A 27,998-nucleotide genomic window follows, 5' to 3' on the forward strand; every position below is an offset into this window, starting at 1 on the left:
GATTGATTAACTGAAAGGAATTTCTCTCGGATAACTTCTTTTTCTATTACCATTCATTCATCCCTCGTGAGCAATAAAATATCGCGTTTATTTATCCGAATTCGTTTCGTCGTATATGATTGGTATTTGGCCATGCATTTGATCAGTATGTATAAAGGCTATCGTCATATATACGATACATATCAAGATGATGACCTGGCAGATATGCTTACCGCTTACTATTACACGCATGGATCGGGTGATCTTACTGAATAGTTTTTGTATCGAAAATGGCTTTGAGTAGTTTTTAAATGGATAAAAACATTTTATATATAAAGTTTTTGAATAGCTTTTGTATCGATAGAAATTATTTTGAATAGTTTTTGTATCGATGAAGATTTTTTTTTTTTGAATCAAAAAGGATTTTGAGTAGGTTGAATGATATTGTGAATTTTTTAAATCGATGGAGGATTTTTTTTTTTTTTTTTTTGGACAAATTCTTATATCGATAGAGCTTTTTCCGAATCAGTTTTCATATCGATAGATTTTTTTTTTTTTTTTGACCAATTCTTCGGTTGAGAACCAATTTTCCTATCGATAGAGATTTCTTGTTGAATCAAATTTATATCGATAAATATTCTTTCAAATAAATTTTAATATTTATAGATTACTTTCTCAGTTCTTATATCGATTGTTTTTTTTGTCAATTTTTACATCAGTAGAGATTTTTTCTGTCAGTTTCTATATCGATAAAGATTTGAGAATTTTTTTATACTGATGGGAATTTTTTAAATTCATTTTTGTAGCGATAAATAGCTTTTTTGAACGATTATTGAATCGATTAAAATTTTTTTTTCAAAACAGTTTTTACATCGATAGAGAGTTTTCAAAAAAATTTTTGTGTCGATAATGATTTTTTGATCAGTTTTTGAGGCAATAAATTTTTTTTGAACATTCTTTGAGTCATTTTCTGAACAGTTTTTGAATTAAAAATTACTTTTTTACGGTTTCTGAATCGGAAATGGGTTTCTGGATAGTTTATAAATCGAAAATATGTTTCTAGATAGATTTTGAATCGAAAATTCGTTTCTGACCAATTTTTGAATCGATAAATATTCTGTTGAATCAAAAATGGCTTTTTGAGAAGTTTTTGAAATGAATAACAAAAAGTTTTGAACAGTTGTTGACTATTTTGCAAAATTTTCGACTGATAATGCCTTATTGAACAGTTTTTTTTTCAATATTTTCAATAGCTTTTGTATCGACGAATGTTAAAACTTTTTTCTCTAATCAATAATAGCGTTTTAAACATTATCTGAGTCAGAAGGTTTCTTGAATAGTTTTTAATCGATACGAATTTCCCAAAGAGTTTGGGTATCGGAGATCTTTTGAACAGTTTGTGAATCGATTAAGATTTACTGAAAAGGTTGCGAATCGATTAAGATTTATTGAACAGTTTGCGAATCGATCAGGATTTATTGAACAAATTGTGAATTTGTCAAGATTTTTTGAATAGCTTTTGTACTGACGAATATTTTCTTAAAGAATTTTGTGATGGTTAATATTTTTGAGTCTATAAAGGTTTTATCAACAGCCTTCAAACTGGTAGAGATTTTATGAACAGGTTTTGAACTGACGATGATTTTCAAATATTTTCTGAACCGATAAGGATAATTCGAACCGTTTTTGATTCGATAAACAATTTGAACTGCGCAGAGCAAACAAAGCATTCAGTTTTTGAGCAAGTAATGTTTTTCTGAACAGTCTTTCGGTGAATCAATAATGGTTTTCCGAACGTAATTTCAAAAGTTTATATTGAATAAATAATTTCTTTACGAATAGTACTCAAACTAATAGTGATTTTCTGAACAGTGTGTGAATCAATAGTGGTTTTCTGAATAGTGTGTTGAGAAAATTCTTCTAATTTGTGTGGTTCAGTTTTTTGTGAGGTTTATTCATTAGTATTGAGTTACGTTTTTTTAAAGCTCAGTAATAGTGTATGTGATTGCGTTGAACAATGAATAAGCATTGAATTAAGCATTCTCACGAAATTTAATGTATTTGTAATAATGAGCAGACATTTTTCACAAGGACGTCTCTCGAAATTTCTAGAAACTGGAAGCACGTACCAGTTGCTGTCAGAAACGTGTTGTTCCCATTCATTCTTTGCAACAGAATCCTAGAAAGTTTCAAAAACAGATGCTTTTTGAAACGGGGGCAAAACCGGAACAAACGAAAATTGTTAATGAGCTTTTCCTTCCTTGCTTTGTAGTAATGGATATTTTGCCAGAACTGAAAACAGAAGTTTCTTTCAAGCTTATAACTGTGTATGTTGTGCCACGAGAAACGCATTCTTCAAAACCGTCCAAACCTTCCAAGATTTTCGAATAATTTTTGGAGAGAACTTATTATTGTGTTGTATAGAATTGCCCGGTATTGTATTTATTCATGAGAAATTTCATCAAGATTGATTAAATCATGTAGATAAACGAGATTCTGAATACAGTACATGTTTATTGGAGTTGATATAATTCAGACAAACCTCGTTAATGAGTCACTCTTGGAAGAGCAACAATATGACTTAGTAATCAGGGTGACTCGTTAAACGGAGTGACCCATAGCCGTACCAATTCCTGTCTTCCTGTGGATGCATTCATGCTGGGAAAACCAAATTTTAGTTATTTAAACGCGTTCATTCATGAAATTGATTACTCGTGTTTTTTTTAATAAATTAATGTTTATTTGTTACATAATTACGCATTTGAATAACACAAAAATATTACCTTTTCGATTTTTCAAAATTCGTGAATTTCTCCAGATGTTTATTGTAATCAAAGTATTGTCTTCTTGTATACTTTTTCGTGGAACATTATAAATGAAAATAAAATACGTATTGTTTATCTATGAGTTGGAAAAAAAAATTCTTCATTTTACACTGAAAAAAAACCTGGTGAGCCTTGTTTGTATGGAATTGGTGGTTGAAGAAGCGCCGATCTTTTTCTCCAAAGAAGATAGAAATTGGAAGACTCCGTCGGTTGTACTTTCAAGTCCCGATACAAAATTTCTTAATAGATCGATACAATCCATGGCCTCTTGTTTGGAAGGCATCTTCGCAGGCGGTAATTCTTCGTCTGTTTCATCATCGGATATGCTTTAACTTTCTTGAAGTTCAGCTACAATATCCGTTACGTTGTTCTTAGCGCATATCTGAAGATTTCAGTATTCAGATACGTTCTTTCATCAGGTACATCTTTCCCATGATGCTACAGATGTTTCAACAATACGGAAAAAGAAACTAAGTCATCATCGTCATCTTCACTCTCATTGAAAGAATTTCCAGAGAAACCACCATGAAGGAAGCTATTTCTTATGGTAATTTCAGAGACTATTCTAGCTTATGTGCACATAGAACATGGCATCAAGTATGCTCACATGGAACTTTTTTTTCTATCAACCGCTCTGATGAAGTCCTTCAGCAACAATTTTTTATAATAAGACTTGAAATTTCGGATGACTCCTTGATCGAGTGGTTGTAACACAGAAGTGATATTTTGAGGAAGATAAATTAACTCGATCGATCTCGATCCATTAACTTTCATATGAGCCGCACAATTATCAACAATAAGACCTCTTTTCCATTGGTTGCATGAAACCTATTATCTAAGCGTTACAGAGTTTTTTCCCATATTTTAGACGTCATCCATGACTTAGAGTTAGCTTCATAAATTAATGGTAATGATTTAGCTTGACTGAAACATTGGGGTCTTACGCTCTTACCTATAACAACAGGTTTCAGTTTTTCGGTTCCGGTCATGTTTGTACCAATCAGACAGTCTCTTTCTAATTATCTATGGCAGAAATATCAGCAGATGCAGACAAACTTTTAACTTTTTTGAAGGATGGTGCAAGCCTTTCCTTAAAACGCTCTACCCATCCATAGCTGACGTGAAAATGTTCAACTCCGAGTTCACTGGCCAATGGTTCCAATGATTTTTCTTTGAGAAAATTTCCGGAAACTAGAACATTGTTTGCCTTAGCTTGCTTGAACCAGAGTATCGTTGTATCGAGGTTTCACTGTATACATATTTGTTGAAAAATTATTTAGAAAGCTAGGAGGGGAACACTGTTTGGAAGGTTATTGGTGTTTTTCAAAACTATATCAGAACCGTTCTTTGTTCGAATAATGACAGAAAGCCATTGCAAATTATAATAATATCAGAAAGTAATTTTTATTCCAATAGTATCTTAAAGTCAGAAAATCATTGGTTAACGAAATCTTTCCAAAACGCCATCTCTCTTATGAGCAGTGTTAAGAAAGCTATAACTGACACGAAAACTGTTCTGATCTGATATTATTGGTTCGAACGCTTTTCAGAAAGACACTGTTGGATCGAAAAGACCGTTCATAAAGATACTTTTGTCTCGAAAAGTACCAATAAGAAAGACATCATTAGAGCTTGAAACAGTTCAGAAAGACAATATTGGCGTGAGAACTGTTCAGAAAGACATTTAATAGTGTAAATAATTAGCATTAGCTTAAACACTGATCAGAAAGACACCATTGGTTTGAACACTGTTGAGAAAGACACTGATGACAATAACACTATTTAGAAAGTTATTCCTGATACGAGAAATCACAATTTTATCCATTATTAACCTCCCATACTCCTCAAACTTGATGATTTACAGCTTCTCTAACTCGTTCGTTCAGAAAGCTATCATGGGATCGAATGCTGTTCAGAAAGCCAATATTGGTTTTACTGCTATTCACAAAAAGCCAACGTTGGTTCTACTGCAGTTCCGTTCAGAAAGACAATATTGGTTCGAATGCTGTTCAAAAAGCCAGTGTTAACACGAACTCTTTCCAGGAAAAAGCGACTATTTATTCAAATAACGTTGATGTCGGAATTACTAACGTAAAAATCGTCGACTTATTCCATTAATGTCCCGAACATTGTACAGAAAGCCATTATCGATTCCGATGCTATTCAAAAAAAGCAATCCGTCACCGAGAGCCTCACAAGTACCATAATTAGTTTGAGAACATAGACTGACAATATAATTAGTGTACCGTAATCTTATTAACAATAACCTTCTTCTTCGTCTAAGAATTGGACACAGTTCAAAAAAGCCATACGTCTCTTAATAGTGACAATTCCAAATGCATACCACAATTTACATAATGAATATTCATAGAAACTTAAAATAAAAAAAGCAATATAATGATAACGGGCATTCGTTAACTCATTTCTAGAATTTTCAAAAAATTCTAGATGCATGTAATAAGGTTAAAAACGAAAATAAAGATTGTCCTTCAAAAGAGAGAAATTAAAATCGATTACATGTAATGAATGTTTTCTGAATCGAATCAGTTCCCCGATAAATTTTTCTAGTATTTTAATTTAAGATAGAAAACTTTAATTTCTGAAGTTTTCTTCGAGTAAAAAAAAATTGGCGAGAGATTGGAATTGTGTGTGTGTGAAACTATTCATGGAGTTAATCAATGATGACATTTTGTTTTTTCAAGTCTTTTGTTGAAAAGATTTTTGTGTGGAATTTCGAGGAAATTTTTCTATAGAAAAGTAATGAACGCGACATTTCGATGCTGATAAGGCTGATTTACTGAAAAAATTCACCGGCAAGCAATTCACCGACGGAAAATTCACCACTGAAACTTCACCGCAAACACAATTTATGGGACATTCAAGTATTACATCAGCATCGAGGGGGGAGGGGGTTTCGGATTTGCTGACTTTTGAAGACAAGGGGGAGGGGGGGCGGGGTTTGAAGGTTGTTTACGCCATCAACCAGCCCTTTTTGAAATATTCTAAGCTGCTGACGGGAAGGGGGTGGGGTGTCATTGTTTTGCTGACTTTTGCTGACAAGGGGGGGGGGTCAAAAATGGCTGAAAATCTGTTTACGTAATCTAATACTTGAATGGCCCCTCACCGATAATAAACTTCTCTGACAACAACATTATGAATGACCGAGTGAGTTAGCGATTGAGTATGTGACTGTATGAGTGATCAAGTGAGTGACCGAGTGGAGCGAGCGATTGAGCAAGTCAGTGACGATATGAGAAACCAAATGAGTGGATAAATGACCGAGTGAGTGGGTGAGTGCTCCGCCGCTTTGGTGGTCGAGTGACGGACTAGCATCGCGAGGATCCGCCACAGTGGTGGTCGGCTGAAGTTGGTTTGCTGTGGTTCCCAACTTCAAGGTGCGAATGCGAGCCGATCTCCCCTTTAAAAAGTCTCGCCACAGAGAGCAACAGACCTACAAACAGTACAAATGTAATTCAATCATAACTTCACTTCTGAAATATAGATGGCAACACTGAAAAATCACAACACTACATACGCACTCAGACTGTTAGGTACACACACACGCACACACTTCCAGCACAACTCACTAGGTAGTAAATCGCCCATAGATGGTGATAGACCTGAGTTGTGCTCGGTTTGAAAGAAAGCACTACACATAACAAGCATTACACAGAAACAAATTTCACGTCAGGTTCACTACACGTACTTGCACATTCCAACATGTACCAATTCGTTAAAAGTTTCGCAGAGGAATATTGACGAGGTGCGTGTCCGGAGAATTCACTGCTAGGAAAATTCACCGACAACAGTTCGATGCGAGTCAGTTAGCGTGGGAGTGAACGATTTAGAGCTACTGAGTCAGTGAGAGAGGAGTGAGTGAGTGACCTACTGAGTATGTGAGTGAGTGAGTAAGTGACCTACTGAGTATGTGAGTGAGTGAGTAAGTGACCTACTGAGTATGTGAGTGAGTGAGTAAGTGACCTACTGAGTATGTGAGTGAGTGAGTAAGTGACCTACTGAGTATGTGAGTGAGTGAGTAAGTGACCTACTGAGTATGTGAGTGAGTGAGTAAGTGACCTAGTAATTGAATGAGTGAGTGAGTAAGTGACCTAGTAATTGAATGAGTGAGTGAGTAAGTGACCTAGTAATTGAATGAGTGAGTGAGTAAGTGACCTAGTAATTGAATGAGTGAGTGACTTAGTCAGTATGTGAGTGAGTGACCTAGTGAGTATGTGAGTGAGTGACCTAGTGAGTATGTGAGTGAGTGACCTAGTGAGTATGTGAGTGAGTGACCTAGTGAGTATGTGAGTGAGTGACCTAGTGAGTATGTGAGTGAGTGACCTAGTGAGTATGTGAGTGAGTGAGTGATTAAGTGATTCTTAGTTTTAACCTAGTAGTGTCCCAAATGTTTGACACACTCCCTCACCCACTTGCTCATGGACTCAGTAGCTCACTCAATCACTCAATCGCTCAATCTCTCACTCATTCAGTAACTCAATGCACTCCCTCGCTTTCTGATTCGCATCGAACTGCTGTCGGTGAATTTTCCTAGCAGGGAATCGCATGGCGGTGAATTTTCCGTAAACCGACGAGGTGCATGTGTGGTTTAGTAGTAGTATGAATGACCGACTGAATGGGTGAGTGACCGAGTGAGTAAGCGATTGAGTGAGTGACCATATGAGTGACTCACTCACCTGCTGATTTGCTCACTCACCTGCTGATTTGCTCGCTCACTTATTCATCACTCACCTGTTCATCAACTCACTCACTACGTCACTTTGTCGATTACTTTTTCCTAGCCTTGCAAATGTCACGTCGGTGAATTTTCCTCACGCGAATAGGGTTTCCAATGATTCAATTTTTTTCAGTTATTCTTCATCATCAATAAACTCAATTAATCCAATCAGCCTGACACAATCCAAAAAAAATCTTAAAAATTTGAATTCCATTATTTTTTCAATACCAATAATGAAAATATTCGACTTCGATTCGATTTTGATTAAGAAGTGAAGAAAAAAAAATTGAAATTTCAATAACTACTGCCTGTATAATATTATAGATAACGCACTATCGGTATTTCTGGAAAAAAATTATTAAAAATAATTCTATTTCAATTATCATTCTCGTTTCCGTCTAGAGAGGGGTTTTTTTTCCAATTAAATAATATTTTCTGATTACGAGTTTTTTAGATCGTGGGACGAAATAATCATAAATATAAGAGTAAAAACAGGGAAGATGAGATTTTTTAAAAATATATTTTGGAAAATATATTAATTTAAAATTTCATTAATTTGATAACTCCGATAAGAAAATGGGAGAAAAGGTGCACGAAATGGAAAAGTTAATAAATAAAATCGATGGGGGAGCTAGTGGGGGTCAAGAGATCACAAAAAATTGAAATTCGAGATACGTTCTTCTCGGTCAGGTGTGCACTTAAATTATAGATGGCAGCAGAGGTGCATTTATGGTTTGAACGCCTGTGGGCGCTGCACGAAAATTTTGCCGCCCTTTTTCTCCCATTCTAGTCTAATTTTTTTTTGACTACTCTTTCCTCGAATTCGCCACCCTGTGTTATAACCCACTCGCCCCCCCCCCCCGCAAGTATATATGTGTTTCTATGCCACTCTTTTTGGTCACTCCTATGCTCATACACTTTTGCTTGTACATTGTTTTGGTCACTCACATGCTTGCAGACGCTGTAAATCACTCTTTTGATTTCTCACTGATATGATTCCTTGCTGAGTCACTCATTTGATCATTTTACACGTTTACACATGCTCCAGGTCATTTGGTCATCCACATGCTTTTGGTCATTCACATACTTGCACGCAGTCTAGATCAGTGGTTCTCAACCTTTTTTTGTCCATGGCCCCCTTTCAACCATTTCTCATTCCTATGGCCTCCCTCTTGCGAACATGAAATAATTTTCTACTCCCCCCCCCCGCCCGCCCGTTTTTCCATTAGAAGATAGTTATCCAAAAATTGTCTCAAGTATATAAATATGTTTGAATTTAATTTGATTAATTTTTAATTTATGAAAATAACGAAAGAGCAAAATAAACGTAATAGAATACAGTAAAAAAAGTAGAATAAATTATTTCCAATCAATATAAATTCTGCGCTTGAAGGCGGGACAAAGTCATCAAGTTACTGTACTGGATGAAATTTGTATTATTTCAAATTAGTATTATTGTAAATTATTATGGTTTCGTTGAGAAAATGCCAGTTGTAGCTTGCAAAATACGCATTCTTGTAGTGATAAAAATCGTAAAAAGTGGTAGCAAGCAGTTTTATTAATTTTATTCTCTTCATGCGGTAGTAATGAGGGAGCACAAATTAATCACAATTGAAAAGTTCAACATTTCACATCGTTTTCAACAATAATACATGTATATAGAAACGTCCTCTCCACTTGTCAATACAAGATTCATCGAAAGACTAGTTATTTGTGGAGATGAAGATTACAAGGAAGAAAATTCATCACTGCCCCCCCCCCCCCCCCCCCGGGGACAGAGCACTCGTCCGGCAAGCGGGATACCGGGGTTCGTGTCCCCGTGGGGGCAGTGATGAATTTTCTTCCTTGTAATCTTCATCTCCACAAATAACCAGTCTTTCGATGAATCTTGTATTAATAATACATGTATCAAGGATATGGGTTCATGTTGTAGCTATACTATGAACTTAAAAAAATGAACTAAAATACGTGTGAAAATTTTTTAAATATTTGTTTGAAACATTCATTCCAGAGAAATCATGTGCGCAGTCACAAGGCCGGATCAACCATTAAGCAAAATAAGCACGTGCTTAGGGCATCAGTACTAAAGGGGCACCACAAAAAGATATCACATGGTATTTTTTTTGAATGCACGATTTTTTTTTTCAATATCGATCATCCGATAGAAGATCCTAAAATTTTAAGAACACTTGATTGTATAGTTGAAGATCATTATCACAAGGATGGCACAAAAGATGACAAACTAATAATATTGCAAATTATTTAACATTATTGCTGAGTTTTTTGTGATTCGCTTTTCACAATTTTCATAAAGTACACCCACGACTGTCTTAACATTATCACACGCCCACCTACAAAGCGATTTTTCTGTGAGAGAGAGGCACTACTACCTAACTAAAAATTCCTACCTACCTATTTGCATATTTACTCTAGAAAATCGGAACCAGATGTAATTGCCACTTGACACCTCAGAGAAGTGCCCAGATGGGCCCATTCAGTAAACCAAGTTCTACAGCATAAATACATGATTTTTGTGGGTCATTAGTAAATCAACTGTGTAGTTTGATCCATAGAAGTAAAAGAAATGCTACCAGGTGTAAATGACAAACTTGAGAATGTATCTAAAAAGAAAAAAATACCCAATATATAACGGTGATTTGTCAGAAATAAGATACCTAGTGGCAGGGCCACAACTGGATACTTGGTTAGCTGGGGCAACCACTCATTTAGGCACCCTCCGTAATGCTGAAGGATAGGTTGAATGGTTAAATTCACGCCCCCTTTTGTAATGCGCCCGGGGCACGAGACTCGCCTGCTCCCCCCCCCCCCTCCACTAGTTGCGGTCCTGCCTATTGGTAATATTATTAGCCATTCTAAGATTCGATAGTTTCTCTTTGGAGTGTTGCTACAGCCTTTATTTCATCAACGTGTGGTTCTAATTTTAAAAAGTCTCAAAATGTGACCAGAAATTACCCTGTACGAGTTTTGAAGATGAAAATACAGCGTATACAAAATAAAAAAATGAAGATTTTTATACGATATCCACACCCCCTTGCCCCGTCCTCTAACTTCCAATAAGACAGTTGTTGCTCTTTCTCTTCTGAGCCCAACAAATTACATGTTTTTAACTGCATTATTCCCTGAGATATTTAAATTCAAAAATGGGAGACAGGTCCGGGCTTAGGAGAATTTTGCGGCCCAAAGCAGAACAAATTTTTGCGGCTCCCTCTAAAAATATTTTATGTAGTTGCTCCCCGACTTACAAACTTTTCGAGTTAAGGACGTAAATCTAAGGTTCGCACCAGGCGTCCTTTTTTTCAGTTTTGAATCTGGTGACCCTATCTGAAGACCACATAATCAGTATTTTCACTTATTTGTTAGATCATCCATATTGTCCGAATGTTTTTGTGGAAAAAAATAATTATTTTTTCTACATAATATCGATTGTTGCAAATGTACGAATTTTGTTACCGAAATTTTCGTCTCATAAAAAAATTTCACGCCAAAAAATGACAAAGAATTCTTTCATCATCGCATGAGTTGCCTGAAATTTCGAGATTAAATGGCAGCACCAACAGTATATAAATCAAGCCTCTGGAGAGAGTATGACGTCAGCGGTCTCCGCCTTGGCAGTGCTGAGAACTGTGTCCCGCAACATCTTTCGTCGGAACATCACGTGACTCGGTGAAAACAAACACGATTTCCCGTTAGTTTTTTATGGCATAAATAGGAATTTAAAACAATAAATGAAAAAATAATTTCAGCATGGACGAGATAATTCTGAAATTAATGTAAGAGATAATTACAGCATTGATAGAAGTGATAATTCCAAAATTAGTGAAAGAATTAATGAAAGAGATAATAATGAAATTAATGAAAGATAATTCCAGAATGAAAGAAAGAGATACTTCCAAAATTAATGAAAAAGATACTTCCAAAATTAATGAATAAGATACTTCCAAAATTAATGAAAAAGAGATAATTCTAGAATTAATGAAAAATAGATAATTCCAAAATTAATGAAAAATAGATAATTCCAGAATGAAAGAAAGAGATAATTCCAAAATTAATGAAAAAGAGATACTTCCAAAATTAATGAAAAAGAGATACTTCCATATTAATGGAAAAGAGATAATTCCAAAATTAATGACAGAAAAAATTCCAGCGTTAATTAAAGAAATAATTTCAACATTAATGAAAGAAACAAATCCAGAATTGATGAAAGCAATTATTTCAGAAGTAATGAAAGAAATAATAATTAATAAAGGAAATAATTCCAGAATTAATGAAAGAATGTTCAAAAAATAATGAAGGAAAATTCCAGAATTAATGAAGGAAAATCCAGAATTGATGAAGGAAAATCCAGAATTGACGAAGGAAAATTCAAGAAATGATGAAAGAAATTATTCCACATTAATGAAAGAAATTATTCCACATTAATGAAAGAAATTATTCCAGTATATTAATGAAATAATTTAATTTTTTTCACCTTTAGATGAGTTCTTCTCTATCCTTTTTTTGAATCTTTAAAACCCAATATTTAGAGACCGAACTGTACATTTCTATGTGCAAATTGCCAGGCGGGAACTTTGTTTCGACAGAGTCCCGTCATTTCCCTGCATTTGATGTCGCTGCAGTCGCGGTAGCTGGATGCTCCCTCCAGTAATATATAATCTCTGTCGTCTGCTTCTCTCCATGTTACTTGTTTTGGACGTCTCCTCGTGTCCTGAAAAAATTACTGAACTGGCAGTTCGAACTTCCAGTTCTGTTTGTGAGCTAAGCTTGTAGGGAACCGAACAAAGCGACTTCTCTGTCGTCTGCTCATTAAGACGTTATTTGTTTTGGACGTCTCCTTATGCTCAAAAAAAATAACCGAACTTTCAGTTCAAATTTCCAGTTCAGTTTATGAGCTTTGTTTATAAGGAACTGAGCGGAATAAAGAATATAGTTTTTTTACTTCATCATCACCACATGAGTCGCTTTTAAATTTGACATTAGATGGCAGCACATTATTATAAAGTAGAGTGTGGAAAAATTCACTTTTTACGATCTTAAGCCGGGTTTTCCCAGGAATAGATTTGTTGCGCAGCGTGAACCGAATTAGACTATTTCGCGCCGACGGAAACGTGTTACATAATCACGCTACGCGTTTGTGTTTTCCCAGCGAGGCGCATCAGATCAGGGTGGCTATATAAAGTATATGGCTTTGGCATCAGCTACTCTGTCGTCTGCATGCTCCGATTTGAACGGAAGGAAAAGAAAACACACAAGAGTGAAGAGAATATCGGCAAAACCACGGCGCACGACGCATTTGACTCCTCCAGAAGCAGCCGGCCAATCACACCCGACGTAAAACGCTGTCGTGAGGCGTATTGCGCTCTGTAGGAAAACAGTCATGCTGCTTTTCTTACTGGTGAGTGGAAGGCGTGTCGCGCTGGGCGAATCACGTTGTGCGCGGCACAGGAAACCTCCTAGGAGCAGGCTCTAGCTATAAATGTAAAGCTCTACATTTATATTATACTGTTCTTTCTCTCCCCTTTCATTTATTTTTTCTTTCTTTTCTTACACTTTTTTTTTTCTCCTTCCTTCTTCGAACGTGAGGTTAGGTTAGGACAAGGTCACCAAATTTATCGTCGATTCGTCCAATAGAGATCATACAAATTTGTTGACAAAAGCTTGTAAGCGAAGGGGTGAATACCTATACAACCCAATGCGATTTGGATATTTTTTCTAATTGGAAATACGCCTCTAGGATGAACGGTCCGCCAGTAAAATGAGGGAAGGACAATTAAGTAATTATACCCTGTATAATTGTAATAATCCTGTATATGTTTGTCGTCCACTATAAGGAACATGTATGAAACCCGTTTTTTTACGGTATAGTTTGTAGATGTCTACCTCGGTTTCATTCGTAGCTGGAGATGCCTTCTTCCGCTCCATTCGTAGGCGAAGATGTCTACCTTCGCTCAGGCGTGGATGCGGAGGGTCGATGGGAACGATCGTCTCTCCCAACAGCCTAATCAGGGGAATATTTGTCTGTCCCGTAAAATACAGGACGATCAAACTGACTCACGCAATTCGCCCCTCCCGTCACTTCGTACTGGATCCATGCCTGGTTAGAAAGCCACGGAAAAAACAATTTCAGCCGAGCATCATTATGCAGGGTTCTTGAGTCTGTTACAGTGTTTCCTCAAAGTGTGCGCCGCGGCTGCTAGGGGGCGTCACCAAGCTTTGTCAGAGGTGTCGCAACAGATTTTTTACATTATTGAATGATAGTGGGGGATTTTTTGTACTTTATAATAAAATGTCTTTTATAGGTATTGACTGAATAAGGTATGTGCTGTGCATGTGCGGATGAAAAAATGCATTGTATTTTAATTTGGTTGTAAAGAATCATTGCTTTCCTTCATCGGAACGGGTGATACTCAGGGCATTGGCTACCATAAGGGTTTGGCATTTCTGGATGTTACTTGCGGAGTCGTCTTAACCCATGTGGACTCACTTGGCCCGGTGACTTCCAATGCATACATGTTCAACATACAGCTCGCGGGAAAAATGTGGCCCGTGAAATGAAACCTAATTTTGGGAAAATAAACTAAGCGCCACTTGTACAGATCACTTAACTGACCTGCGGTGCAGTTTCACATCACTTAAGTGGCCTGTAGCAGTTCCCAGATCATTTTAGTGACCCGCGGCACACTTACAGATTCACTTAACACAGCCGCGACATAATTACAGATCACTCAAGTGGCCTGCGGCACATTTACAGATCAATTTAGTGACCAGTGGAATAGTTCCAGATCACTCAAGTGCTCTGTGGTACATTTACAGCTCACTGAAGCGAGTTGCGGTGCGGTGCAGTTCTACATCACTCACGTTACCCGCGGCACAGTTTCAGACCACTCAAGCAGCCCGTGGCGCATTTTCAGATCACTTAAGTGGCCCACGACACGTTTTCGAACCAATGGAGTGGCCCGTACTCTCGTGAAGGTTGAGTATCCTTGCTCTAGTGTTTAGAGGGACCCACGACAAGATATGGTTTTGGGATATTCCAGAGTACATAAATTGTGGTAGGCGAATGCTGCTAGCTAGATAGGGACTCCCCAGAACATAACTTTATCGGGGGCGCCCCAACACGTTTTTAGCATATCCCTGGGGACTTGGTATAGATAATAACAATAATAATACATTTTTTTAAAGTAAGGGCACAGGCTAAATTCATGCGGTTACTCAGGCCATCGATTACGAGTCCATTATGATTCGCACCCGACCGCAAATCGGATTCGTGTTCGACGAAGTTGCTTCATAAATGTTGAAGTTTCATATTCTACTGGTTTTACAGAATGGCAACGCCTCTGTATTGTTTATCTTGTACAATTTACTTTTCATATGAGTGGCAACGCTCAGTCTTGTTTACGCGGCCATGCGGTACGGGCGGTTGTATCTGTCTATCTCTCTATATCCAATTGAACTTATATTACGGGATTCCCTGCGCCCAGTCAATGTGTTTGACTATGAATTAGTTTCATAATTTCCACAATAAAATTGAAGAAAACGTTCTGAAATCTGATGAGCAGAATTAACTCATTAACGGAAATTTTTATTCATCGTCCATGAAATAATTTGATTGCACGGCATTTCGCCTCTTATCACGAGATTCTGGGAACTAGAGCAAGGAGTCCACCGCTCAATATCGTCATGCAACCAGCGAATATGAAACCAGGACCATAAGATCCGATTCTATCGCGTATAAGACCTACCAAAAAAAAGAAAAGAAATCATTTTGACTTTAGCACTACATTTAAAACTGGCATCAATTCCAAAAAAAGTGGGAAAACAATAATTATCAGGAGCCGGGTTGACTCGTGTACACTGGTGTGCAAAAATTAAGGACGAGATGTTTTTTTCTAATGTAACGTCGTGCAGAAGTGTTCCAAATCGACACAAATAATACCATAAGATCCCCAAGACGTAGGGGGGGGGGGGGGGCGTCGTTCAAGTATTACGCCATCAATTTTTCAGTCATTTTTGTCAAAAGTCAGCAAAACTCTGACCCCCCTCCCCCATGTAAGCAAAATTTCGTCATCTCTGCCCTCCACCTCCTATCACATATTGGTGGAATCAGAGACTGTACACGGGGGGAGGGGGGGACATCATCGTTTGGGGGGGCTCCTGCCCCCCCGCTAAGAACTCAAAATTTCCTTTCAAGAAATTCATTGTGACCCACCCTCTAAGCCATACAATGAATAAATCCTTGGCCCATGGACCAAATGTGGCCCGGAGGGTTATCTGATGTGGCCTGACCCCTTAAACCTAATTTTGTAAAATGAACTAAGCGGCACATTTACAGATCGCTTAGGTGACCCATGACACAACTCCAGAGTATTCAGGCGGCTCACGGCACATTTTGCAGATCACACATGTAGGCCTGTGGCACATTCACAGATCACTTAAGCGGCCCCAAACACATTTCTAGATCACTTGAAGGATCTCTCGAAACATTTAGAGATCACTAAAGTGGCTCTCTAGAGCAGTGGTTCTCAACCTTTTTTTGTCCATGGCCCCCTTTCACCCATTTCTCATTCCTGCGGCCCCCCCTTGCGAACATGAATAATTTTCTACTCCCCCTTCCTTCTTCCCCCCCCCCCGTTTTCCCATTAGAAGATAGTTATTCAAAAATTGTCTGAAGTATAAATACGTTTGAATTGAATTTAATTAATTTTTAATTTATGAAAATAATGAAAAGGCAAAACAAACATAATAGAATACAGTAAAAAATAGAAATTATTTTCAATCAATGCAATCAATGTAACAATGCAACTTTGCGCTTGAAGACGGCACAATGTCATCAAGTTACTGTACTGGATGAAATTTGTATTATTTCCCAATTAGTTTTTTTGTATGTAAATGGTTATGGTTTCATTTAAAAATGTCAATTGTAGCTTCCAAAATACGCATTCTTATAATGACAAAAATCGCAAAAAGTGGTAGCAAGCAGTTTTATTAATTTTATTCTTTTCATGGGGATAAAAGTAGTAATGAGGGAGTAGCCACACACAAATGAATCACAATTGGAAAATTCAACCTTTTACGTCATTTTTAACAATAATACATGTATCAAGGATATAGGTTCATGTTGTAGCCCTACTAACAATTTAAAAAAATGAACTAAAATACGTGTGAAATTTTTTTAAATATTTGTTTGAACCATTCATTCCAGAGAAATCATGTACGCAGTGACAAAACTGTTCGTGTGAACATAATAATGATTCATTATCAGTATTTCAAGCCCATCGGACAATATAAATAATCAGATTTTCAAATAAGAAAATTATCAGTTTGTTGACTTCAATTTCGATAAGGTGAAAATCTGATATTCAATTGGATGACAAGCTACCTTCAAGTGGCTTTTTGGTTCATAATATGGCCGCTCTCTCGCAGGCGGATGAAGCAACGTGCGAGTTGGCTTAAACACAGGGCAATATTTCACATAACAGTCCGTATTATATTTAATATACAGGGCGCATAGGTAACGGGGCATATGACATTTTACTGGCGAACCATTGGTCCTAGAAGCATACTTCCTGTTGGAAAAAGTACCCTTAATAATGTTTAGTACTCAGATATTTGATTCATGTTGCCAGGGGTTACATCGTTATTGAAATAAAAATGTTAATTCTTTATGCGGACACCCTGTGCCCCAAAACCCAATGTGAAAGTTGTTTCCCGGTCTCCAACAAAAATATTCAACGTTTCTAAGTGCAATATTCACTGAGACATTCGAAGGTTGGAAAAAAACAATAGTATTAAATACGGGGAAACCATTTTATCCGTTGCTGTTTTTTCACAAATTTCCTCAATTTTTCGAATTCGCATATCTCGGTGAATATTGCACTTAGAAACGTGAAATTATTTTAGTTGGCATCGGGAAAGACAGAGCAACAACTTCTTAATTGGGTTCTTTGGCACACGGGGACGGTATAAAAAGTTTTTTTTACTTTATAACTATACAGCCCCTTACAACATGAATGACATCTGAGTTGGACACGTGATTTGGATACTTTTTCTAGTTGGGTATGTCTCTAAGACTAACGGCCCGCCAGTAAAGTGCGGCCCTGTTTCTCATGAGCCTGCATATACACGTAAAAAAATAGTTTGGGGCGAAATAAAGTCGACTCTCGTTTAAACGAATACCGTTATAACGGGAAAAATATCGTTTTAACGAAAACTTTTCTAATCCCCGGGTAAGGTTACATAGGAACGATATAAAAATCTGGAATTCCTTTGTAACGAAATTTCGTTATTACGAACTGATTTCTCCGGTATCTTGGAGTTCATTATAATGGGGTTTGACTGTATTCCCCCCCCTAAAAAAAACTGACATTTTTGCACCAAAGTAATTGAACTTCGGCAATTTGATCTGAAAACAGTCCTTTTTATAATGATTATGCCCTTTTTACTTTTATAAATTTAGGAAGGAAACAAAAGGAAGTAAGGGTGGAGAGAAAAAAAGAAAAATGACCAAGAGGGGCTCGGTTGTGCGTAAATGCCTCGAAATTCCACTTGTGCGCAAGGGGATTCGCGCCTCACTCTCAGTTTTATGACAAAATTTGACATTTATGAGACGTTTGACTACGGTGACGATTAATCTCTATATAGCTTTCAATATTAAAATATTTCATTTATACGAAGAACAATTTCAATTATTTGACATTTTCATTTTGATTCAAACTCTCCAAATCTTTGGCATTTAGACATCATTTCAAACTATCGAATCCACGCAGTTTTTGCAGATTGTGAAAACGCGTCGTTGAATTGGTTTTGCATGCGTATTATCAACACTAAAAACCATAAATTTTAGTTTGACAGAGAGATGAATTCAGCCGGTTACGGAAATTTCAAAGTGAAGACTTACGTGAGAATTTATTGCACTATTCTGAGAAATCAGCGACAGCGAGTCTCAAATAAATGGATTTAAATTGCTTTAAATGTGGTCATACGCCCTCTAAGAATTTTTTTTCTAATGTCCACAACATTATTCTTGCAGGATAGGAAAATTGCATTGAAATTATTTGGGATGTTGCAGGCCAGTAGTAGGCGCCTATCGACATTTCGTACTGATGAATGTCTGATCAACTTGTAAAAATTGAGATTATATATATTATATCTCAACAAGGCTATATGACCACAGTGTCAAGGGACGCTGTTTAGAGCGCACGGACGCTAGTTCATCTTCGGATGGAATCAAGAACTTTCGGAAGATTATGATGTAGATTTTACAGTTGATTTTTTTTCCTCCGTATATTATGATCCGTCCATTGACGAACATTGATTATGTGTGAATTCATATGTGCAATCTATATGTAATATTTTTATTTATTATCCTGAAGATATCTAATAAATTTCCAGACATACCCATCCTCCGGGAACGCTTCGATATCTCAATGAGATGGGAAACGGGGTGTGTTTGGTCTTCAAAGGTCAAAGGCCAGTAGTAGGCCAGCAGCAGGCTTAAGTAGTAGGTCAGTTAATTAAAAGGAGGCATTGCAGTATCGATTTAAAAAATTTAAAGGTGTAGTGTCAATCTTAGAGGAAGTCTCAATACATTATCTTCTTGGATTGCATATAGACACCAAAAAGCAAACCAAATGACGTTAAGACCGTCTTAAATATGTTTAAAATTACGTTTTTCCTGTTAAATTGAAAGGAATGGCATATGAACACTTGCGATTGAAACAACAGTAATTTTATGCAATTGCAGTTTCTTGAGTTATACAGCAATGTAGTTTTAAAAAATTAAATTTCGCCGGTATTTTCCTCATGTATGATTTGGTCTCTTAGAGTTCGTTATAACTGAATTCGACTTTATTTGTTTTCAGTAGAGGCAACGAATTGGCATCACCTCAAAATTCATAAAAAAATACCCCAGAGCAATCATTCTCTATTCGATTTTTATAAATATATTCCCCATCAGACCACTGTTGAAGATAGCTTTGTGCTAAACTAAATGGCTATCCGTCTGTAATTGCATGAAAACGATGGGTTTTTTTACAAGCTTTCATTTTTCACCCATCTGCTTCTTGGATTACATTTACTACCAGCACTCAAAAGAATGTCAACAATGAATAGTCAACAAATCTTTGTCTGCTTTCTTTATGGCAGCCCTCTTTGAATGAAAAGTCTTCGAACACACACAATTTTCTGTCTTTACAGTTACTCCATTTTGCTTAAACCTCTTCTATAGTTTGTGTCAGGGCCTACTGTCACCCCCAAGTCGTAAAACCACCGAGATTACATGAACTTATTTTATTTTCTTCCTCATGTTAATGTTACTTGAATAGGGGAAAATTTGGGAAAAAAGATATGCTATATATATGCTATTCTATGCATTTTGTTTGCAATTAAATTTTTTTAGTCAGAGTGACTAAAAAAGTTTAATTTCATAAAATTCTTCGTGGCCCCCGTATCAGTAGCCGTGGCTCCCCTTTTGCAAGATTTTCATCCGTGGCCCCCCTGGAATATCCTAGGGCCCACCTGGGGCCATATGGCCCCCGGTAGAGAACCACTGCTCTAGAGACTTATCAATAGGGATATTGTTAGTTCAGGCGCCCACTAACCACAGTTCAGGATGCCATTAAGAATATTTGACATTTTTATAAAGGGTGAATGATGACGTAAGCATCATCCAAACCCCCCCCCCCCCTCCTCTTGTCATAAAAACTCAGCAAATCGGAAACCCCCTTCCCCCCATCGATGCTAACGTAATACTTGAATGACCCCTAAGAACATGGAAAAAGTAAACAAAACTTTCCAAAAAAGAAATCCAAAGGAAAAAACAGGAACTTTATTGAAAAATTAGATTCGAGCGCAATTGGACCGAAACGTCCATGTGACAAGTGACTGGCAAGGAAAATCCAGCCTTTAGTAGGGAGGGGGGGGGGATATGATCACCCCTGGCTGCTATGCAGGATTTACATCGTCTGCCCATGATGAGTACAAGGTTGTCAACGAGCTGCCCATTCCTGTTGTAGCCTCGGAATCGTTGCTGGCGGCTGGTGACGCGCTGCCAAGCGTCCTCCTTAGAGTGTCCCATACGTGTTCGATTGGATTTACATCCGGGGACCTTGCCGGTCAATCGATGAGTTGAATATCTTCACTCTCCAACAGCTCTGCGACAACCACTGTACGATGAGGTGTAGTTGTCGCCCATGAAGAGGGAACTGAGGACCCATAGCACCTCTAAAAAAAGACGCGCATAAGGGTACGTCCATAGTGCACCGCTTCCCGCTTCTCGCTTTATTGCTTAAACCGCGGCAGTTGTAGAAGGCGAGATGATCCCGCGCGATTCTAGCCGGTGGTGGTTATAGTGCACCGCTCGCGGGAGCGTCTGCCTGCATGAGCAGTTGGCATCATGGAGCTATCACGTGGGGATCTATTGTGTGTGTTTTTGTTGACAACAAAAAATATTTATCATAAAATTTAAATATGAAAGAATGACGAATGTACATGAAATGAATAGGACTCGCCTTGAAGTTGCAATGGGTTTAGTGTAATCGCTAATTATAGTTAATTAATTAATTGATAATAAATCAGCGATTTCGCTTTTAGTGCCACAACAAATTTTCGATTAGAAAACCGAAAATTAATTGCTACAAAATTCCGTTTGATTTACTTTTATCGTTAATTAGTTAATTAACTAATTATCGATCATGATTATTATTATTATTATCGACAAAACTAAATCAAACGGAATTTTGTAACGATTAATTTTAGTTTTTCTAATCGAAAATTAGTTAATTAATTGGTTAATTAAGTAATTAACGATAAAACGAAATCCAACGGTATTTTGATTTATTAACGATACCGTTTTTATTGTCAACTAATTAACGATTAGTATTAACAATAATTAGGCGTCATAAAAACTCCGTTGGATTTAGTATGATCATGAATGGTCCTTAATTAATTAACGATTAATTAACTATTTTGCTTATTATTATGTCATAACTAATTAACGATTAGTATTAGCAACAATTATCCATCACAAAAACTCCGTTGGATTCAGTATAATCGTTAATTAACCTTAATTAATGATTAATCAACGATATCACTTTTATTATGTTATATCAAGTTAACGATTAGTATTAACAATAATTATTCGTCATAAAAACTCCGTTGGATTCAGTATAACCATTAATGATCCTTAATTAATAACCGATTTCGCTTATATTATGCCATAACTAGTTAACGATTAGTATTAACAATAATTAATCGTCACAAAAACTCCAATTGGATTCAGTGTAATTGTTAATTTTCCTTAATTACTTAATGATTAACGATTTCGCTTTTATTATGTCATAATTAATCAATGATTAGTAATAACGATAATTGTCGTTACAAAAACTCCGTAGATTTACTATTCCACTATAAAACGAACTACTCAAGTTTTAGAGGAAAGTACCCGTTTTAAACTGCAAGCGGTGAGCCGGTCAAGCGAGAAAAAGAAATAATAATTCATTCCGGTTAAAGCGGGTAAAAGCAGTTTGAGCCAGTAAAAGCAGGTAGGCGGGCGCACTATGGCCACCCCGATGGGTTTTCACGATCTTTTTTCAGCCGCGATAAAGCGAGTAGCGAGAAGCGGTTCACTATGGACGTACCCTTAGGAAGGAGAAACTCGGTACTACAGCGGGCACCAGTGACTGAACCAAGGCTTCTAGACTATATACTGAACCACCTTAGAAGATGTACGGGTATAAAGCATGAGGCCTCCCCAAACGAGAACTCCGCCACCTCCAAACCGGTCCCTTTCGATGATGTTGGAGAGGTTGTTGTGTGTTCCCCGCTCTCTCCAGATGTGTATGCGTCCAGAATCGCTAATCAGACTAAATCTGCTTTCATATATAAAAGTCCCTTTCACATGGGAAATAGAAGAAGCAGGTTTAAAACCCGCTTCAAGAATTTTCACCAATGACTGCTCTCCATTTCTTTCCTTACGAAGGGAAAAAGTCGTCAAGCGGGTGCTAGAACTCCCAATGCTACCGCAATATTTGCACATGTGAACGGGGCTAAAGAGTGCTCGACCAAAATTTTTCAGCTTCGTCCTTAATTTTTGCACACCAGTGTATATTACAAATGACCCATTTTCATTTGCCATTAATATAAAAATTAAAGCTGGTGAAAAAAAAAGAATGCTAGAAACTTTTGAAGCTCAAACTAAAGCACAGAATTCAAATACATATATTTGTTATGGTAAATGTGATATATGCGGTTATTATACATACTTACCAAGCATTTTGGTAAGTTTAATAAATTTCTCTAAATCTATCACTTTTACCGGTCATTATGCACAGTATCCAAGCGTCGCGTCGTTCGTACATGATAAATCGTACTATATGATATATACTATACATGATAATTCACACGTGTATTGATAGTATCATTATATCAGGGCACGATAGAAAGATTTGTTATCATTATATCGGGGTCCGACCATATTCACCACACATACCAGACTCATTCGAATTTTTTTTTTCATATTTATAAAATTCACCAATCACTCGAGTGTATTATGCATAATCACCGGAAAAAGTGATAATTTTTTTCAGTATGCATCAAATTTACCAACGACACTTGGGTGTGATGCATATTCGAAGTTAAAAGTGATAAATTTATCAAACGTACCAAGAGGATTGGTAAGTATGAAAATTTACCAAATTTATCACATTTACCGTAATATATACATACACGAGGCATCGGTGTGATTACCTGTCAATGGTGGGCCGATAAAGTTGCCCAATCCCGTGAACAACATCAGCCATCCCAAGGTGCTCGTCAGTTTCTTTACGCCGAATATTTCGACGATAATTATTGTAGTCAGTGACACGCAGATTCCTGCAACAAAACGACACATCACCATCATTTACCTCTCGGACAATTGTCACCCAATTTCTAAAATCGATACAAAAAATGGGCATGATGCTGGAATCTGGTGTGTGCTCAGGTTACTTTAGGTAACTTGAGGACTCCACTCAGGGGGAAGGGGGCTTAGCGGGCTGTAGCCCAGGGCGGCAGTTTCGAAAGGGTGGCAAATTTGAGGAATGAGTAGACAAAAAAGTTTGCTGAATGGGCGAAGGAGGGAAAAATTTGATTAAATCTCGATAAATCCACCTATGCCCAGACAGCAACGGACTAGGTTAGTGAGTGACAAAAGAGTGGCCTAGAGAGTTTGCAAGCGCTTGAGTGAGCAAAAGAGTGATCTAGGGCGTGTGAAAGCTTGTGAATGGCCAAAGGAATGACCTAGAGCATGTATAACTTTAGAAGCAACTGTACGAGGCCGGACTTAATCATTTGAGATCACAGTGGGGGAGGGAAAGAAGTATCGAAAATTGAAGAAAATTTTGTAAAAAAATGTTACAATATATTGAATGAACATTTTCTTTAAATGCTGTTTCAATCGATTTTTGTGAATTTGAAATGCTTTTCGAAGGTTAAGGACTCAAAATTTCCTTTAGAGATTCTCTGTGCTTCCCCTTCACACCTCAAATTAGTCTGTGTGCTCCTCCTCCAAAAAAAGTAGATCCGACTTACGCCCCCGTCGCGTTTCTGCAACGTATACAGCAACGTGCCGTAGATACACGCCTCTTGATAACGGATACCCACGGTAGCGAAAACTTTGTCCGCTAACAAGGACTGTGTTTCTTAATCAAAATACATTGAAGCCTGTCGACGTAATTTTAAAAAAGTGTCAGTTATCGGGAGGTGTTCGTTAGAAGGGAGTATCCGTTAAATTGGAGGAATTTACTGTGTAGTTCTTTATTTGAAAAGAAATCTTCTAACCCTGTGGAAGAAGCTCCAAAAACTATTAACTTGGTCTAAAGCAGGGGTTTTCAACAGTGTGCGGGCCAAAAATAAAGTTTCAATGAAGCCCAATGGGCAACGAGTCATACATAATGTGGTATCTCTATTCACACATTGGTGTCCTAACGGGTGGATCCAACATGGCCAGAGGGCTTAGAGTCAAATTGGGAGACCTAGATAATTGAAGAATTTTATTTATTCCGAGATAATTTATGTTAATATTAAATACAAATTTTCATTTTTCCTGAAAATATTTCTTTTATCGATTCTTGTGAAAGTATTTTTTCATTAAATATGATTTTTCATTAATTATTAAACTATTTTCTAATTAAATACGAATTTACTCATTAATTCTGAAATTATTTTCCCGCTGAATGTATTTTTCATTAATTCTGAGAAATTATTTTCTTCATTAAATATGAATTCTTGCAAATCTTGATTACCCCCCCCCCCTAAAAATCTCCGTCATTATTGACCTCCTGTGGGGTGTGGGCTCTACGTTGGGAAACAGGGTGTTAGGACCAGAGATTTACTCACTCATTTTCACTGTGTACATATTGTACATTCGCCTGAACTCAACTTCGTGGGCCTGTTGAAGGAATTCGTCTTGGGATTCCGGTCCGTCAAACAAAAAAGCCTTTTCGAGGAGTTTCCAGAAAAAAAGGGTCTAATGCCTGGGTATATTGGGTTGAGCAGGTGGATAAGGAGTCTCACGTTTTAACGAGACAACCATATGCTAAACAAAATAATGTCCAACACACGAAATAAGAATTTGAATTTAGATGAGTCTGGCACTTAGATAAGTCTAAAGAGGTGACGGGCCCAGAGAATCTCTTTTCCCGAGAGCTCACGGTGTTGATAATTAATACCATTAATACTCATGAATACCATGGCTTCCCCCTCATGGGAAAGTCTGATAGGGCTCAGGGGGTCTCTTAGGGGTATCGACCTTTTTTATTTTTCCAGTCTTTAAAACTGTGAATGTTCCTGAAAATCAATATAAGGAATCAGCTAAAAATCTTAGTCTGGGGGTTCTGTCACAAACCAAGGCCATCTTCAAGCATGTGGAAGGGGAGGGGGGGGGGGCACGGATTCACTATTATATGGTGCCTGTTAATGAATAGACACATTTTTTATCAATAGATGAATGGACTTGACATTGACAGAGCGTCAGCAAGCATGTGAATGAAAAAAAAGTGTGAAATATCCTAGAGAGTTTGCGAACACGTGAAAGACTATAAGAGTGAGGCAAAGCTTGTGCAAGCATGTGTAATTAACAAAAGAGTGACCTAAAAAGCAAGAAACCAGGTCAGTGAATGATTATAAGCGTGACCTAGAGCGTGTTCAAGCTTGTGAATAACTGATAGAGTGACGTAGAACGTGTGCAAGCGTGTGAGTGACTGAAACATTGTTCAAGCATGTGAATAACTGATAGAGTGACGTAGAGCGTGTGCAAGCATGTGAATAACTAGTAGAGTGACGTAGAGCGTGTGCAAGCATTTGAATAACTGATAGAGTGACGTAGAGCGTGTGCAAGCATTTGAATAACTGATAGAGTGACGTAGAGCGTGTGCAAGCATGTGAGTGACTAAACATTGTTCAAGCATGTGAGTGACAAACATTTTTCAAGCATGTGAGTGACTGAAACATTGTTCAAGCATGTGAATAACTGATAGAGTGACCTAGAGCGTGTGCAAGTATGTGGGTGACTGAAACATTGTTCAAGCATGTGAATGGCCAAAAGAATGACCTAGAGAGTGATCAGTGGAATGGTTCTAGCGTTTTAAGGCAGTTATGGCAAAGTATTAAGCGTAATCAATGTAATGAAACTCAGTTTTTGGGTATGCTAGCTGAAACACCCACGTATGATATTGTTTGTATATTTACTCACCCCCGGCAAATCCGAACACGGCACTGCACACCGCAACCTGGTAGTACTGAGTGGCACAGGCAGTCAGTGCGATCGATGCCCCGCCGATCACGATAAAAGATGCGTAGATGGCAAGTTTATTGAATCTTTTCCTGTCGGCAACGAAACCCGAAGAAATCCTGCCGACCATATTCAGTATACCGATTACGGAAATCAGGAAACTGGATCTTCCACGCGATGTTTCAAAGTTCATGCTTTCGACCCAGTCCGTAACATAGATGTAAGGAACGTTGTTGCCGATGCTGTGCAATAAGTGACAAGTCAGGAACAGCAGCATCCTGAAGTCTTTCAAAATAGCTATGTCCAACATGCGCTTGAAAATGTCCAAAATTTCGTTGGTCTTTGCTTCTGGTCTCGCGACGGACGGCGTGCCCTCCTCTTTGACACTCTTTGCAGTCCTCGAAGATTCTATCTCTGGTAGATAACTAACGTCCGCCGTGTAGAAGATGTCTTCGCTATATATGAGACCTCTTTGCGACCGCGGACCGGCAGTCCTAGATTCGCTGAACGGTATGTTGTTTTCTGACGACAAGCGCCGCTGGTTTCGTAGCTCGGGTGCAGAACGGACCTTCAAGTTCTCCAAGTAATTGTTCTCAGTCACTCCGACATATTCAATTGCCGCCGCTCCTAAATCTTTTTCTTTGCCAATGTCACCTTTTGAGATGGAGGTATTCGTTGTTGTTGGCACAATATTGATGTCGCTCGCCGATAGCGCTGCCCCCGCGGAATTGGCAGAGTTTTGAACGATTGGCACGCTACTGGCACCGGTACTCATGACCGATGGTCCGTAGAGAGCACCGAACACCGCACAGTTGAGGACTATAGCAGAAATAATCAATAAAGTACCATTCCAGCCGTAGTGGCTGATTAGCGATGTTTCCGCGGGAGCGAATATGAATGTACCGAGTCCAGTCCCGGACGACGCTATACTGATAGCCAGTCCACGCTTCTTCTCAAAATAGCAAGCCACACCCACGACAGCAGGTACGGTCATCAATCCGAAGCCACATCCTAGAGAGAAGAAGAAACCGGGATGAAACCACATGAAGACACTACTTAAGTATGTAATTTATTTCTTTATTTATTCGATATTGCTTGGCCGAGGCCTATACAAGAGAGTGAGTGAGTGCCGCGGTGAAATTTGACAGAGGTGACGGTGTATGCTACAAACAAAATCGCAATCAAATAACTTTTGATTGGAGGTTGTTCCAGTTAGTCGGAAGAAACTTGATTTTTGAAGCAGTCTGTGGATGCGCGAAGTTGAGTTTTTGTTATTGGCAAAGTGTGAAGGTTGGGTTAGAATATGGCAGGAGTGGTCAACTACTACTACTACTACTAAACCACACATGCACCTCATCCACATTCCTCTGAGAAATTTCTAACGAATTGGTACGTGTTGGAATGTGTGTGTGTACGTGTAGTGAATCTAACGTGAGGTTTGTTACTATGTAATGCTTGCTATATGTGTAGTGCTGCCATCTGCCGTCAATTTTTCCAACTACGAGTGAAGTTTAAATGATTGAATAATTGCATCGTTGTAGGCCTGTTGCTCTCTGTAGTGGTGGATATCTGCTGAATGTTCAAGTGCCAACATAATCGTCAGTTGCACCGTCGCGGGGACAACACTCCCTCCATACCAGTAAAGTGACCCTGAAAACTCGCAGATTTGTTTCTG

At 37.9% G+C, this 27,998-nt stretch overlaps 1 protein-coding gene across 1 annotated transcript; it reads right to left on the reverse strand.

The window, feature by feature from the left end:
- Window positions 1-15,188: 15,188 nt before the first annotated feature.
- LOC149084374 (monocarboxylate transporter 9-like) lies at window positions 15,189-27,317 on the reverse strand. The gene is made up of 3 exons (XM_089235307.1): window positions 26,285-27,317; window positions 23,302-23,427; window positions 15,189-15,295 (listed from the first exon to the last, which is right to left on the reverse strand). Exons 1-3 carry the CDS (start codon window positions 27,315-27,317, stop codon window positions 15,189-15,191), a joined length of 1,266 nt encoding a protein of 421 aa, XP_089091433.1.
- Between the last annotated feature and the right edge of the window lie 681 nt (window positions 27,318-27,998).

Source organism: Pholcus phalangioides, unplaced genomic scaffold (assembly GCF_987345545.1).
Source record: "Pholcus phalangioides strain wild (caught in Gottingen) unplaced genomic scaffold, Ppha-v1.0 ptg000008l_1, whole genome shotgun sequence".
NCBI classification, from domain to species: domain Eukaryota; kingdom Metazoa; phylum Arthropoda; class Arachnida; order Araneae; family Pholcidae; genus Pholcus; species Pholcus phalangioides.